The following is a 17,530-nucleotide window of genomic DNA, read 5'->3' on the forward strand; positions in this document are numbered from 1 at the left end:
TTTGTGTTGGGCATGCTTGGGTTAAGGAGAGCCAGGTCTTTAAGTAGGCTTTTGGTGAATGGGTCCCAGTGCTAACAATGGTGTTGTGACTGATGAGGCTGTTTGTACAATGATGGAAGGAAGTGTGAAAAATACTTTATCTTCAGTCGCTTCATAGGAGGTAAGGAAAGTTGTGTTAAATTTGTATTTTGGTAAATAGTTTTACGAGTTTTCTACTAACAAGATCACTACCTTATGAAGGTCTAGATGAGATTAACTTAAGCTTGTCATCACTATTTTTAGCCTGGTTCATTATCTAATTTAGCCACGTTCAAGCAGGCCCATTCAACATTGAACGCAACTCAGGTTATTTAATACCATCATGTTTAAGAAATTTGGCGAGAGATTAGTGTTCTTCCATTTATATTTTAACTAACCGTTCATGGTTGCATCCCGAACTTACAATGAAAATAATTTCTCCCGATATAAATTACAATAGTCCCTGTATAAATTAATATAAATTAATTACAAATTGAATTTAAATTAATAAAAAAATAATCAAAATGCTGTGTCATATATTACTTACATTTTCTTCAGATTTCAAGCTAAAAATTATTGATCTAGAGCAAGCAAGGGCTAATCTTAGCACTGTTGGCATGCTGACTGATGGATCTTTATCCAAATCTTGAGCCTAACATATGATGTTCATATCCCTATATATAGCAGTTTAATAGCCCTACAACTAGTGTACCACCTAAACATGGGGAAAAACTCAGGAAATACATTTTTATTTTCCAAGGAAGAGTAAAAAAATCTAGAGAAACATTAAAGCTCTCATGGAACCTAAAGTTTGTTGCTTGCTAAAACAAAGGATTGGGAAACAAGAAATACTATGGGGGCACCCTTTTCATGCACACCAAATTTCTCTAGACCTATTAATTAATACTGGTCCGACGATATGGAATTCAGCCATCCTCATATACTACACCAATCTTTGATAATTATGTTAATCCATTTGTATCATGTGAAAAGAGGATTCTTTTTTGTGCATATAACATGCACTGTACAGGAAAGGGCATGCAAAGGACTCGATCATGAGCTACCTAATTGTCTTATCCCGAACAAGAATCAATGATTCAAGTTTTCAATACCATATAAGATAGAGATTCCCTTCAGCTACATCTAGTGGGCCACATCAACAAATAACTAAAATGATATAGGCCTGCCTAACATGAATTTTGGACCACAACTGAGAAGTCTTTGGGGCCTACACAAAGAGACAAGATTGGAGTTAGATTAGTAAATTTTAAATCAAAATATTAGATTAAAAATATGTAATATGCTGGTCAAATTCAGATATATTTCTTTATCCCAGTTAGAAAAGATTTTATAGATTAGTTCTTGAAGTCTTTTATCACTTATCTATTAATCTTGCCTTTTTATATTTATATTTGAATTTATAGAACTTTATGATGTATTAGTTGTACGTCTCTAAAATTAAGTTGACTAGATGATAGCAAAAAATTCTACATATATTTTCTAGTTAGATACTAATTTTATATTTTATGAACATTTTTAACCCTAGCTCTTAGATTTAACCATCGCTTAATTCATAATCCTCTACTAGCTAAGTCTTGAGTGAGAAGAGGGTAAAGTGAGCAAGAAGAGGAGAGGCAAATAAACCATGGAATAAACCGATAAATTATAAGTTGAGAAAAAAAAAAATTGATGAAAAAGTGAGAAAAAATTATCTTTTTTCAAGAGCCTTCGCATCCAAGAGAAAATAAAATATTGCTAATATACTTATACTAGTATATTAGCATTGGTGAGGTCGATTGACAATGAGGAGTCCAATATTAATGATTTGAGTTATTGGAGGTGATCTACTATTTTTATTATTTATTATCGAAAGATCATATGATTTAGTGACTCTTAACCTATATATCAAATAGTTAAAAATAAATAATTTAAATAAAAAAATAATTCATATTTTTTTATTCACTCAATGTATATATTAGAGATTTTTAAATCATGTGATTTTTTTTAATAGTAAGCAATTTGAAAATAATAAATCATATCCAATAATTTGAAACACGATGCCAAGTTGCTCATTGTTTCAACAAAATCGATCTCATATGTGCGAATGAACCCGCACAAGTATATTCACATAACTTGAATATGAAAATTTAACCAACCAATCTAAGTTTGGTGTATTTGCAATCCTCTTTGCTTAGAAGGTATCTAATTTCATGATTGGATGGTGTGCATTCTCATCGTATGTGCGCCAACAAAAGTAAGTAAGTAAATAAATAAACCGGTATTACTTTTTTAAATAATAAAATTAGAATTTAATAAAAATTGTTTATTGTCTTATATTTCTTGAAGCATGAATGGGAGGAAGAAAAAGAGCTTGCAAGGAAAGGCAAATAAATCCAGCTATCCCCTAAATAAAAGGAAATTAGATTTAGATATTTGTTGTACTAATCTAATCAATTAAATATCTTAAACAACTAGCATCCTATTGCAAATTAATCAATCTTTGCTCTTGAGTTGTCTCAAATAAAATTCTTAGAGTGGAGATTAGATCATGGACCATTTGATGGTGTTGAGGAAATTTGAAAAAATAAATGCAATGGGAGGACCACCTAGTGACTGGTAACTGATAAAGAAGCAAGATAAATACTAGTCAGACACCCCCTAAAAAGAAGAAGGAGATACTTCCTAAAGATAAACTCTACTACTAGTTGCCGAGGTTCAAAGAATTTTCAAGAATGCCCTAGCTAGGATAGGATACTGTCATCTGTGGAAGGTCATAAGTCACGACAGTTGGTGCTTTAAATGCTTTAAATCACAAACCTTTCATGTATTGTACTACTTTCATGAATAATATCTTTTGCGAATTTTTTTTTGTGGCATAGATTATAGGTGAGAAATAGGAAGTAAGAAATATCGTAATATGTGAGAGACATGTGCACACGTAACATGCTCCATTTAGGGGCCTAGATAACAAGCCTTTCCAACCATAAGAACTATGTGGGTTACGTTTGTCCGGTCCACCACTTTATTTAATAGATCTTATGGTTTGTACCTTAAATGCTCACCTAAACTAAATCTCTCCTTAAGTTGCTTTCACTTGCTATAATTGACATGGACATTTGTCGATTGTTGAGTTGAAAATTTGTGTTATCTACTATCTCTTGCACGGATTTATATTTGTTGTCATTTTCCCCTCCTTTCTCTGCCTAATAACTGACATTCTTCATTTGGTGAGCTGGGTATATATGACCAACTTTCTTTGCTACACAGTAACGCTAAATTTAGAGGCTAAAAAAATGGAAAAGAAAAAATGAGATGAGAAATAGTTTTAATTTTTAGGAAAGAGACATCCAACGGTTGCATAGGCTTCATGTGAATTGTTTGAATAAATGAGCAAGCATAGGTAGGTGGTATTTGATCCACACTCAACTCAAATTAGAAGGCAATAACCTGTCATTAATTGGATTAGCTGCATGTTGCGGTGAAATGAGCATTCATTGTTTTGATAAGAACGTAAGGTAAGGAATCGATGTCAAATGTCTTGGTCAGAACATGTTTCACCAACAATCATGTTAGAATTCATTGCACCTGCATTAGGCTTTTAATCATTTCACATTGCCATGCTTGAATCTCTATTCAAGGTTTCCATTATCTCTTGTGGATATGATGGGGCTATTCCAGTCTAATCTTTTTGCTCAAAAAAAAAAAAAAAAAAACATCCAGTGCCCTAGATTTATTTCAAAAAGAGATTCATATAGGCCCAAGATAATAGGATCATGTCTTTTGCTTCGAGGAAAAAACATCTTTAGGCAGCTCGGCTAGCTAAAATATTGCTCAATAAGTACCTATAATTCAATGTAATTGGATGTTTTATTTCCATCTTTCATTCATGTTTGCATATTACATCAAAGTAATTGTTTCCCAATATTGTGACTTGTTTTCATTTAATCTAAAGTGGGTGAAGTGATAAATCTCTAGTATTGAACAATCCACCCTATGCTTCCCTTCACCATATAAAGATGGTAGATGCACACTCTCTAATCAGTGTGATCGAAGAATGGCAGATAGCAATGAGAAGCGATACAAAATATATAGATACAATAAGAGTGCGATCATATCCAAAACTAAAGGCTCATTAAGTTGTAAATGAAATCGCAAGCTACTGCAGTAAATAGTTAAGCTAGATAAATGGACGATGACACTCTTAAACAAATAGTTCTATTTGTACATCTCTCCATATAACCTAGATCAGATGAAAACAAACACTTAAATCAAGTAATTAATAAATTGTTTCTTTTATACTTTATAGATAAATATTTATTAAATAATAAAATTAGAAAAGCCAACATATGCTTCCTAAAATAAATAATTTGACGATGCCCAAGCCTGGTAGCAGTAAATTATATCAAACGATTAAATCAAAACAAAAATAGTTACATATGTATAGGGTATATAAAGATTTAGTGGTAATTGATTGAGAAGGACAACTTATAAACACTTGCATCAAAAAAATAATAGACATATTGTGGAGGCATTTTCATCAAGAATCTACTTATGGTCCAAGCATGTTTGTCACTAAAAAAGGAAACCAATCACATAATTTCTAGTCTATTAGAATTTTTAGAGTAAAATCCAAGGACTAGGTTTCAATTATCCCTTTAAGGAGCATCATGTCTACCAACACATATACAAGAAATATACGTGCACCAAATAAAGATTTATCCAAAACATGTTCAAGTTTAGAAGGGAAAATTGTAAAGATCTTTTTAGTAAAATATTTTTAAGGATGGTTCATATTAGGAGCTTTTTTTCTTTTTCGATATTTGAAGAGGTAAATCCGTATCTTTATACGTAACCCACCCCTTGAGGGTGCTTTAACCAGAAGTGAACTCTTGATCTCTTGCTTGAGTGGCAAGAAGTAATACCATCCTAAAGCAATTGCAAAATACGATAATGATGACTTAATGCCACGCTAGTGCCCTTGGCATATAAAATGAGGTGACATAGACCTAATCATTTTATTTGTCGGTGGAAAAAAAAAGTATCTTTTTCAATCTACTTAACTTGAATCTCTTAAAAAATTTAAAAAATAAAAATAGTAAAATTAAGATCTATGTTCGCTTTTTTTTATTAATAATTATAAAATTGTGTTGCAAAGTTTCTATTTATATTAGCGAAGTTTTCTTTTGTATAATTCAAACTAGATTTCTTCTTTAATTGATCTTCTTGAAAAAGATAGGACTAAAGAAATCACCATGATGATATAAAATCCTGCAAAAAATAGATCTCAACTTTTATATTGATTTTATATTCAGTTATTTTATATGAATTTCTCTAATTATGAGATATACATGATTAAATATCATTCTTGAAAAGAAAATCTTTGATTTGACTGATTGACTCAAATGATAAAATTTGCATATGACAGTTTGGTGCGTCGTATCCTTATATAGTCATGGTGGATTGTAAAACTTGAAAAAATACCTAATTTCATAAAAATACACATCAATGCAATAATATATAAGCAAATCAGGGCCTTTAAAAATTTGATATGAAATTCAACCTGATGATATGGTAGATCTCTACTATAAACATTGTCGAATCCTCTCCATCTTAGCTAGAGTGGCCGATGCCGAGTCTAATGATTTTTTTAGATTATCATCTCTGAAACAATCCTATTTTATTGCCCTTAATCTTGTTATTCATCAGATGAGCTATTTGACAAGTCTTAGCAAAATTTATTTACAGAAACACTCGAATAAATTTTAGTAAAAACATTTTCTCATTATTTTTATGAAATCATTTTGCCAAAATTGATAAGTCATAAAACCTATAAATTGATGAGTATTATGAAATACAAATCTTCCCTTGTTTCTTTCTTGAAAAGATCTGTTTTGTAAAAAAAATATGTTTTATGATCTTTTTTTCAAAAAAATCATAAGCGAACAAATAGTTGCAAATGATTGAAGTTGATGCTGTGGCATTATGTTCAGACCTTTTATCATGCCTCGACCTGATGACTCAAGCTGGGCATATAACAGACGACCGCACGTTCTTAGGGTTTAATCCCCTTAAACATGCAAGGCCTGTATTTTACTAAAAGTTAATTATCTCAATTTAACTTAGACAGTAGTAAAAGTAAATTTTTTAATATCTTTATTTAATAAAAAATTGTAAAGTCTCCATGACCGATAACAAACCAAATAAAAATCTAACAAAATTTAAAATAATATTTTTGAAATAAAACTGTTTGCATGTAGTCAAGCAAATAACTGTCTAAGTCCTATATTCCTTATTGATCAATCTCTAGCCCCGTAGGATCTTCTGGATCTAAAAAAATACAGAAAAGAGAGTGAGCTTTACGAGCTCAATAAGTTACCAATATTTTTAAAAAATTAAGCAAAACTAATTTTTAAAAATATAACTAATTAATAGTAATATATAATAAAATAATTTTTTTAAAAATATACTATATAATTTAATAAATATCTAAAAAAAATTTCTCAATTTTTGATGACTACGGTCATGATTAGCTTCGTGACAATGTCTGAGAGAAACTAACTTCTGAATAATAAATACGTGACATATCATCATGTGCTAGCGATTAGCCCTAATTGGCTAGATCTGAAAAAAATTAGCTCTGATTCACACGGCCATAATTAATTTCGTAATAAGGTAAAAAGACTAGTTCTAAAATATATATGCGACGTATCAGTGTATACCAATGATCTGTCCTAACTAGCTAGGCCTAAAAGAACTAGCTCTACCAACGATTAGTCTCGACTTACTAAATTTGAAAGAAATATAATTTTGATATGTGACTAATAATCAATCCCATTGGTTAGATCCAAATCATAGTCGATTAGAGAGTTTTTCTCATAATTTTTATAGTATTCAATTTCTTATATATCGTCATACTAGTTTTTCATAATAATGTCAGACCAAACTTTTCACACCTCATTTTTAGAAATAAGAGAATAATTTTATTCAAAAATTATACAAAAAGTAATATGTATAATTGAAAGATCATGCAATTACTAAAATCAAAAAATCATCTCCTTTTTAGTTCGAAATCATGCAGAGATGATGCTATACTTGATCCAATATTTTAAATTATTTTTTATTAATAAATACATAATTTTAAATTTCAATATTTTTTAAATATTTTATATACAAAAGTTAAATTTTTAAATACGTAAATATATAAAAAAATAAATCTAGAGATAAGAGAAAATTTACAGTTGATCAGATCCAAAATTCTATAATCTTCTTAGTCCATTCTGTAAATATGATGTTTGGTGTTCTCCCTATATTAAGGCTCTGATAATAAGTTTTATTTAATCTCAATTTTAAAAAAATTAAAATAATAGAAAAGGCCTTTCAATCTGGCCTAATCTAGATTTAGATTTAGATTAATTTATAAATCAGATCCATGCAATTCGGGTTGACCTAGACTCAATTGAATTGGGTCCAATCAATTAGGCTAGATGCACCTAGATTAAACCCATCTCTCTCTCTCTCTCTCTCTCTCTCTTTTAATCGATCACAAGACCTCCCCTGGGTTTTCACAAGGTCGACCGACTATGGGGGTTTCGACATTGAAGCAATCGGATCGGCTAAGGATGGTGGCAAGATGATGGCCAAAGGCCACGGTTGGTCAATAATGATCGGAGACCACCAAAAAGAAGAAAAGGCTCTATCCTAAGATAGAAAAAGAAAAGGAGGGAAAAAGAATTTGTCGGAGATGACAACAGTGATGGTGACAGCAATAGCCGATGGTAGGAATCGATGATTCTCCCATCCGAAGTCTCTTGACACAGGTATGATAAGGTTTTGGAAAAAAAGGATTAGGATTTTAGGAAGGCGGTGGTGCTCGACACGGCAACGCGGTGGCTACTGGAGATAGAAAATAAGAAGGAGGATGATGATTTCGGTGAGGGTTTTATCGGGAGGTGTAGGGTTTAAATAAAAGAGGAATGGAGCGAGATAGACCCAATCCTCTTCGAATAAGACTGGGCCTCACCGACGTAAGCCATCCCAGTTCTTCCTCCACTGGCTATGGATTGACTCAAAACAGGATTTTCCTGTTCTAGTCGAACCCGGCTTCATCTTCCGTCCCCACAAACCTTTTTTTTCGATGAAATCGACGAAGGATGCCGGCTTCAGGTTGAACAGGGTCCAAGGAACCGGTTCTCACATTCTCCCCCCTTAACAAAAATTTCATCCTCGAAATTTGATGTACTCGAGTCAAGAAATAGTTGAAGGTATTTGGCTCACATTTCTTCCTCTAGTTCTCAGGTTGTTTCTCATTTTGTATGGTTGCTTTATTGGACTTTGACATAAAGAACATTGCGTTGCCTCAAAACTTGATTTTTTCTATCAACAATTCGTACTGGTCGTTCATAAGATAAATCCTCTCTGAGCTGAAGTGGTCCAAACTCTACCATATGGTTAGGATCAGGTACATATTTTCTCAATATAAAGATATGAAAAATATTGTATACTCTGACAAGAGAGGGCGGTAAAGCTAGATGGTAGGCAACTATTCCAACTTTTTTCAAGATTTTAAAGAGACCCACGTATCTAGGGCTTAGCATTTCACGGACTCCAAACCTCATCACGTCTTTAGTATTGGATTCGGAGCATGACACCTTTCTTATATGCTAAAAAGTTCATTTCATTGATTGAGTAGAATCACAAGAATAATTCAACTTTTAAAGGTGATTGGTTGGTTTGATTTGTCCATCATCCAAAACTCAAGTCTCATTAATTTTTAGATGGATACTAATAATTTGGGTTGGAGTCATACCTTTATCATGATTCATGATTGTCCATTATCTTCTTCTTCAATATGTGTGAGTGTGTGTGAAATGAGGCTTATTTTTTCTCCATACAGGTTTAAGTCTAATTCTTTGGTAAAATGGCTTTTTTTCCTTTTTTTTTTTTTTTTTCCAAAAACTATCTTGCATGTTGGTATAATATCTCTCCCTCTCTAAAATTTAGAGGGAATATTCTCCATCTTTTTATCCTTATTCCACCCTACCCCACAAGGGTGATTCTAATCAGAATTGAATCCTTGAACTGTCGCAATATGGTACCATCCAAACCTTTTGTTCTCCCTGATAGAAGCGTTTCTTAAGAAGCAATAAAGTATTGCGATAAGAAATGTTGAACATTTCCGGAGTTGCAAATTTGTGGGAAGGGAAAAAAAAATAATGAAAATATCAAATGTTGCATCATATGTGGAACTATTGTAGAGAGTTGCATAGTAGTTTTTATATCAATGCTTACATGAATTGAAAAGAATGATGGCATCTTGCCTCTAAGAGTTTACATTATTATAGTATATTTTAATAAGCATACATAATACTAGCAATGAATATGTGGGATACATGCACAAAAGTTCAAAAAATTGAGAAATAAGAAAGATAAGATACATGGATCAAATAAAGAGTTCTAATATTTTTTTTAGTTTCAAAAATTGGTTTGCAATATGAATAAGAGATAGATAGAGGCTTTTTAAAAAATAAAATAATTAGTTTGGAGCTATCTGGTTGTAAATATATGAATAAATATAGGAGCACATGTTCACATATATTTTTGTAGATATTCATGAAGAGAGGAACCAAAATTATTTTAGTCACAAAAATTGATAATTTAAAATAATATATTTCTTTCTCATTTAATAATATAGTATATATATATTCAAAATATTTAAAAATTTGATATACAGAGTTGAAAATGATACATTTCTCTCTTATTCAATAATATAGTATATATATATACATATATAAATTTATATAGAAAGTACAGACAATATGTTGCATTCAACCAAGATGAAACCAGCAAAAGTTTTGTCAAGCCAAATAAGCACCATGATTGATGGCTTCACGTGGCCTTTTAGAGGGCGCGCGGTTAGGTAGCAGCAAGAGGCGAATGTCTCGTGCCAACTTTCTGGCCTCCCTTGCTTCGCCCCAAAATTCGCAGAATCCCTGGGAACATTGTCTTTTTGGAGCCTTGCGTCGCTCTTATCAGTAATCACCATTAGTCACGCACCATCGTCTTTTCCACTCGGTGGAGTATAACTCCGTCTATTCTAGTCGCTTGCTGATGCAGCATCCCATTAGAAAACAAAATAGAAGTCTACTTTTGCCATTGCAAACGACAGGGCACGGAATGCTATGAAGAGACTTGACGAACCACAGACATTCTTAACGCACCTTCGGATTTGCTGGTTGTTTTTATGCCTTAATGATGCAATGTAAGAGAATAGAAGATTTTCTGAAGATTTTGGTTAAAATATTCAATTATTAAAACTCATTGTTTCAACAAAAAAAGGATTTTGAATGTTTTATTTGCATAGGTTTCACCAAGTGCTCGGTTCACAAACAACAGCGCGATTGAGTTCGATCCACTGCATGCTATGAATTATCATGGCCATGCATGCATTCTAGTGGTAAATGGGTGCACTAAAGAGCATGCAGCACTAGGGTAGCACGCAGGGATCGCGTGTCCGGGTACTCCTAACTTGGACCCAATGTTTGTTGGAGTTTGGGTTTTAACCTAGCCATCCAAGTATTGGTTCCAGTCAGGTTTGGTAGGATTAGATAGAGATCGAGTTGAGGAATGAATCAGGTATGGCTGGTTTGGATCAGGTCCTGGTTTCAACCTAGTAGTATCACTTGGAGAGCTCAGTCTCCTTTGTACCCCCTGCCGGAACCATTCAACTAATACTTCGGTAAATGTAAAATATAGTGGATGTGAATCTTAAACTATGCGGTGTATTGGCTAAGTTATTTGGCCCGGGGTCAGGTTAGCTCAAGATTATTAAATCAAACTCATCCCCCTGACGGATCAGGTTGGACTCGAAAAATTTATGTCCATCTTTTAACATATTCTTCACTAATAACCTGTTAACATCCTCCACTGGTTTCGCTACTCTGTTTCTAGCCCTGCTTATTCACTTGCTTCCATTCATTTGGGACTTGGGAGAGCTGCACTTTTTTAATCATCAAAGGCAAACTTGTTCATCCCAAATACTATAACTCCCAGATAGAGTCTCCTTTTAGATCTCACAGGATAAACATGTGACAAACACTGACTTTAAAGGTTTTAAAGGGAATACACGAGTTCAAGTGACAAATTCCTATGATTTTTTTTTACTTCAAAGAGAGCTCCTCAAAGGAATGTTTGTCTGTTAATCTACCCACACCTTAGTTTATATCTGGGCCTAAACTTTGTCGGCCAGCTTTATATTGACCAGCCCAGGTAAAAAGAAATCTGTGGGCCTGGGTCAGGTCCATTAACGAGCCCATATAAATTCATCTAAATATTTGCCCCCTCCGCGGCCCCGCCAAAAGTTTTGGCTCCGATTCGAAGCGCCTTCCCGCCCCCCTTCCCCGCCAAATCCTTCCCTTACGACGCCACCCTCTGGCGCTTCAAATGCCTTCTCCTCCCAGAAGCGCCATTCCTACCTCACCACTCTCGCCATGGACATCTCCTCCATCGCCGCTCGGCTTGGCCTCGCCGACTCCAAGTCCCTCATAAGGAAGGCCGAGGAGCTCCGTCGCCTCTCCGACGTCCAGTTTGACTCCTCCATCATTGGCGTCGTAAGCCCCCTCCTTCCCCTGCTTCCTGTCACCCGTTTCTCTCAATCCATCCCATCTTAGTCAGTTTTTTCTGTAACAGGGCGAGGTCACCAAAGCCATCATTTGTCTGGAGATCGCCGCTTCCAAGTAATTTCGCATGCCTATCTACTGTTTGATTTGTTGATTCCATCAGTTTGATTGATCTCGAGTTTCTGAACACTAAATTAGGGAGTCGGGTTTGTAGGTTTCAGGTGCTATTCGATCGGCAGAGTGCAATTCGAATGAGTGGGATGTCGGAGAAGGCTTACATGAGGTCATTCAATGCAATGCAGAATGGTCTTGGGGTCAAGTGAGTCCAATTCTTTCTTTGATATTTCAATTCGGGTTTTATAAGTTTTAAGAGATATGCAGGAATCCCTGATTGGTTTTATTGTAGGGCGCGTTTGGATGTCCGTGAACTGGGGATTCAGTTTGGCTGTGTTAGGCTCATACCTTTTGTGCGAAAGGGATTGTCTCTGTAAGATCTTATTGCTTTACCCTTGATCTATTTATTTCTTTAATAAGTACAAGCCATGAACTTTTCATATAAATCAAACCTAATTAAAGGAAATATCTAATCCTTTCTTCTTATTTTATAGATTTTTTTAATAACTTGAAATTTTTATTCTTCTTTTAGCTTTTTTCCTTTTTTTTCTTTTTGATCTGTAATAATGATTTATTTCTTGGATCTTAGATGTCATTGGTTAAATGCGTGATACCCTCTTTTCAATATCTTGCTAAAATAGGAAGACAATGGAGCATTTCTTTGTTCATGGGCACTGTGCCTCCAACCTCCCCTAGCAACAGAATTCTCGGACCCATCAAATGATTTAAATCAGGACTCTTAGATGTCATTGGTTAAATGCGCGATAACATTTTTTCAATGTCCTACTAAAAAAGATAGGGAATGGAGCATTTCTTTCTTCATAGGCATTGTGTCACCATTTGAAATTCTGCTGCCCTCCCTAGTAACAGAATTCTTTGATTTTTTTTCACTAACAGTAATATTTTCTACAGAGTTTATACTAAATGCAAAATGTCGTGCTTGTATGAGTTTCTGCTGACTGTTATGGATAATAATTTCACAATTTTTTGTTGTGAATATTTCATGAATTATTTGGAAAGTTCTCCGAAATACTTTTGCTAATAACGTTTTTCATATTTGTTTCCCTTCCTTTTTAAACTTCTGGCATGCAACTAAATCAATTTTAGTTTTTGCTGGGTTGTGACTTGAGAGTTTTGCCCTTAGTCTAAAATTATGAACCTTGAATATGTCACCATGTTAGCTCTGAATACCTTTTTGCTGACATACAATGTTTATCATGTTGATTTTTCAGGTACAAGGAGCGTTTTCTTGCTGCACTACCGCCCTCTCGCCGGGCAAATACTGATTTTAATCGGCCTGTATTTACAGCCGTTGCATTCTACTTATGTGCTAAAAGGCATAAGGTGGCTTCTGAGGTTCTGTAAATTTCCTGGATCTATATTTTAATTAATATCTGCTTATATCAAAGTGCTTTGTCCCATGTTGTAGCTTAAAGTTGACAAGCTGAAGCTTATTGAGCTATGTGGAACTTCTGAGTCTGAATTTTCCACTGTAAGGGCCTTCATCCTCTTCTACATCTTCTCTGATATTGTATTAGGTTTTCTTTTAATTTCATACATTGTCCTTTAATGGTTTGATGTTGTATTAGGTTTTGCTCTCTTGATTTAATCTGTAATCCATGTATCTTTCATTTTTTGCTACAGGTTTCAACTTCTATGAACGACCTTTGCTTTGATGTCTTTGGCATTTCAAAGGAAAAGAAAAATCCCAAGGCTATAAAAGGTCATCGAGGTACAGATATCCCATTAATATTTTGAGGTTTAGCTGCATTCTTTGCTTTGGGGTGGCTGTTTGATTGCAGCACTGTTTTGTTATTCTTCATCCTAATCTTATAACTACTTTTGATACTTACAATTGCCTATTTTTCCACAATATTAGAACTTTGTCATCGTTGTGTCCTTTTTGTGATTGTGATTCATTTTTCTCCGTTTATATACTTTGCAATGGCAGAACTTTTGGATGCCTTGCCTGGCAAAAGGAGACATGATGATGATGGTGATGCATCTGATGATTCTTCTGTAGATGATCGATATGAATTGGAGGTATTTATTGTTTTCCATTGCTGAAACAAATGCCACAAGTAGAAATACATATGCATGTCGTTGGAGTAATTTCCCCTAATCTTGTTCATGTTAATGTAAGAACATGGAAGAATTTGTATGTATTTAGTTACTTATGCAGCTCATGGTATAATCACTGCCCTGAATTTTTTTCCTAAGAAAAGATGAGGAAAATTTTCACTATTAAATTTGCATGTGCATGTGTGTGTGCGCGTGCGTGCGTGTGTATAGTGATATCAAGCCCTTACTATTTCATCCCACATGATTTCTGGTCTACCTCTACCTCTCTTTCCTTCTACATGGCACATCCCTTGGCCTACATGGCACATAAATGTAGATATTGGTCAAAAATTCTTTTCCATTAGAGGTTTACACAAATGCGTTACAAATCTTATTGCTGTTTGACAAAGATCAATCTGTCATAAATTATAAAACTTTAGATAAGTTGAAACATCTCTTTCTTGTAGAAGTACTAGCCAATGTGAATCATTTTTCTGAAGGCTACTGGCCAGAGTGGATAATTTGTATGGAAACCTTGTTACTATTATGTTGTACTTTTGATGTGGAAATCTGATGGCTGTTATTTACAGTCCACATGGTCAACTGTCCATGCGAATGTGGAAGGTGAATTATGCTATCCGCTTCTGTTATGAATTCACACATCAGTAGATCATGCAACTTGAAAGTTGTTTCTCTTTGATTTAATGTTAAGTTTCAAGGTTTTTTAATCTGCATGCAAGTCTAGAAGTGGCAATTTTGTGTTGTCAATTTGTTTGCTGGAAAAAATGATGCCCTTTTTTAGAATTTTACTTTCCTATGATTCATTCTAAAAGATCTATTTTCCTTGAAGTAAGGGATTCTAGCCAATTGAAAGGATCTTCTGATCTATTCATAATAGATCATTTCGATTCCATTAGAATTGAGGATTTGGAATATCATACATTAATGTATAAGAAACCTCTTTAGATTGAAAGTCTTGATTCTCTTATAGAATTTTACTTGATGGTAACTTCATTCTAAATTTATGTGTAAGAAACTCTTTAGATTGAATGTTGTATTTAATGATCATTTCAGGACATTTAAGGAATGTATTATGGATGTTTCATACTATTAAATAGGATATGGAATCAAAGGTAAAAATATTTGGAAATTATGGTTTTAACAGATGATTGAAAATGAGGCAAACAATGACTGCAGTTAATTGGATCCTGTTTGAACGTAGAGATAATGGAACAGTTGTCTGAATAAAAAAAGTCTCATGGCTGCTTACGTGGATAAGAAAGATGCTTTGTTTCATAATGCAAAATCTATTATGTCTTCAGTAATTAAAAACCATGTCTCCTTAAATATCTTCCGAACTTATCAACTAAACTTATCTTGCAGCTTCCAAGCTACAAGAGGCACAAAAAAATGGAGAAACAAGCCTATGAGGAGTGGAAGTCCTCTGTCATTTCTAACAACCAAAACCAAAAATCTGGTGTGCAATCTTATTCATTTGCTGAAAATTATAACCCTGTTGTTATATAAAGGATGTGTCACTAATTTTACTGTTTCCTTTTGACAGCTCCCCTGAAACGGAAGAAGCAAGCACGACTCAGCTTCACAAAGAAATCCCCCAGTTCAATTGCATTAGAAGCTTCATGATGTTGCAAGCTTCATATTTGATTTCTGAAGAGTTCATTGGCTTTTAAAATCAGCTTATTGTGACTCATAGTAGGATTATAGTCGGCCCCAAAATACTAAGTGGATGGCATTGGTTGTTAACATTTTATGGATTTCACTGTTGGTAAACCGTGTTGATTAAGTGAGCCTTCCAAGATGTCTCCTTTTTGTGTAGGTGGCTGTGAAATTGTTCAAAACCGTCTAAACCACCTCTATTTTTTAATTTAAAATTTTAAACTACCCACACACACACACACACATATATATATATGATAGTTCTGAGATCATAGAATTTTGTCAATTTTTATATCTAGAATACCACTTCTATTCATCTTAAAAAATGCTAATTATTCCACTAACCTTTTCACCCATGCTAACCATCATATGCTCTTTCATTTTCAATCAAAATGAACCAATTTCATTATGCAGAACTTTAGGATGGCATGGAAGAGAGAAGTGGTTAAGGACAGCCAACTATACAGTATGGAATCAATCTGGATTTACACATTAGGATTTATTGTGAGAATTAACAAAATGGTTTGGTGAAAACCTGGCAAAGCACAAGCGTTCATATATATTTATAGATGATATGAGAGGTAAAATGGCAGTTGATGGGTAATGGGAGGTAACAAGAAAATTGTTTTAAATTTAATAACAGATTACTTACTGTTATAATTTTAAATTATTTAACTACCTATAATAGCTTATTATAGTATTATAAGTTCAACCAACCCTTAACATTTTATCTTTTCTCAGCACTACCTTCATCACTTGCTGATATTTCAAAATGAAAAATATTTATTGAATTATATAAATAATAAAAATAATCATACAAAGAATGACGTTATATATACTTTTGCTGCTTAAGTTGTTTGTCGGATGACTTTGATAAAAGTCCCATTCGACACAAGGGTCACGGGCGCGCAACAGTTGGCAGCGGTTATCATTATTATCCGTCTTTTAGAGTTACGGTTTATAAAATAGAGAAATTCTCTTTCTACCATCTTTGATAGAAAAAATATGCTGCTTAATTTAATTAAATCGTATAATATAATTATTAATAAAATAAATAATTAATATAATTTATTTTTTTAAAATTTTAATTAAAATATTTTTTTTATTTTATTTTAATTTTTATATCAAAATATTATTATTAAAATATCATAACAATCAAGAATGTCATAAAAAATAATAAAATATCATAATAATAATATGATATTTTATTATATCATATTAATAATTATTAAAAAGTGATATTATTGGCACAAAAAATCATATCAAGTATAAGATGTTGTAATATTTTCGGAATGTCATAGAATTTATAGAAAGTTATATAAGGCATCAAGAAGTAATAATAATCTTGTTTTTTTATTATATGATATTCTGAATAATATATATAACTTTCTGTATTTTTATATGATTTTTTGATAATTATTTAAAATATTATAATATTTAACAGAATATCATAGAAAATAATAAAATATTATAATAATGATATGACATCTTATAATATTCTATTATATTCTATAAATAATTATCGAAAAATAATATTATTAACATGAGATATTATATCAAATATAGAATTATTAACACAGAATATTATATCAAGTACAAGATGTCATAATATTATCCGAAATATCATAAGAAGCATAGGAAGTCATATAAGACATCAGCAAGTAACAATAATTTTTTTTTTTTATGATATCATAAATAATATATATGATTTTTTATATTTTTATATGACCTTCAGTAATTATTCATAGAATGTAAAAGAATATTATATCATTATTATAATATCATGTTATTTTTTATGATATCCCAATAATTATTCATAGGATATAAAAGGAAGTCATATCATTATTATGACATTCTATTATTTTCTATGACATCCTATTGATTATTATTATATTTTATTATGATATTCTATTGATTGTTATGATATCTTGCTATCATATTTTGTTGATTGTTACGATGTTTTATTGGAAGAAAAGAGAATTTTGAATAGAAAAACTTTGAAAAAAAATTGAACTGTATTAAGTTTGCATTTTTTTCTCCATTGG

General features: G+C 32.7%; 1 protein-coding gene across 1 annotated transcript; it reads left to right on the forward strand.

Moving 5' to 3' along the window:
• Window positions 1-11,367: 11,367 nt before the first annotated feature.
• On the forward strand, window positions 11,368-15,594 carry LOC105041722 (origin of replication complex subunit 6). Its single transcript, XM_010918729.4, has 10 exons — window positions 11,368-11,624; window positions 11,704-11,750; window positions 11,848-11,952; window positions 12,040-12,120; window positions 12,980-13,091; window positions 13,177-13,239; window positions 13,392-13,479; window positions 13,699-13,790; window positions 15,192-15,285; window positions 15,373-15,594. The coding sequence occupies exons 1-10, from the start codon at window positions 11,505-11,507 to the stop codon at window positions 15,450-15,452; spliced, it is 882 nt and encodes a 293-aa protein (XP_010917031.1). The 5' UTR covers window positions 11,368-11,504; the 3' UTR covers window positions 15,453-15,594.
• The last annotated feature ends 1,936 nt before the right edge of the window (window positions 15,595-17,530 follow it).

This window comes from Elaeis guineensis, chromosome 3 (assembly GCF_000442705.2).
Source record: "Elaeis guineensis isolate ETL-2024a chromosome 3, EG11, whole genome shotgun sequence".
In the NCBI taxonomy this organism is placed as follows: domain Eukaryota; kingdom Viridiplantae; phylum Streptophyta; class Magnoliopsida; order Arecales; family Arecaceae; genus Elaeis; species Elaeis guineensis.

What these genes read in the sequence shown, in the direction of transcription:
- LOC105041722 (XM_010918729.4), top strand. Translation starts at nt 11,505, where the DNA reads ATGGACATCTCCTCCATCGCCGCTCGGCTTGGCCTCGCCGACTCCAAG. An exon ending in ACTCCTCCATCATTGGCGTC is followed by an intron (nt 11,625 to 11,703) that starts GTAAGCCCCCTC and finishes TTTCTGTAACAG; the next exon opens with GGCGAGGTCACCAAAGCCAT. An exon ending in CTGAGTCTGAATTTTCCACT is followed by an intron (nt 13,240 to 13,391) that starts GTAAGGGCCTTC and finishes TTTTTGCTACAG; the next exon opens with GTTTCAACTTCTATGAACGA.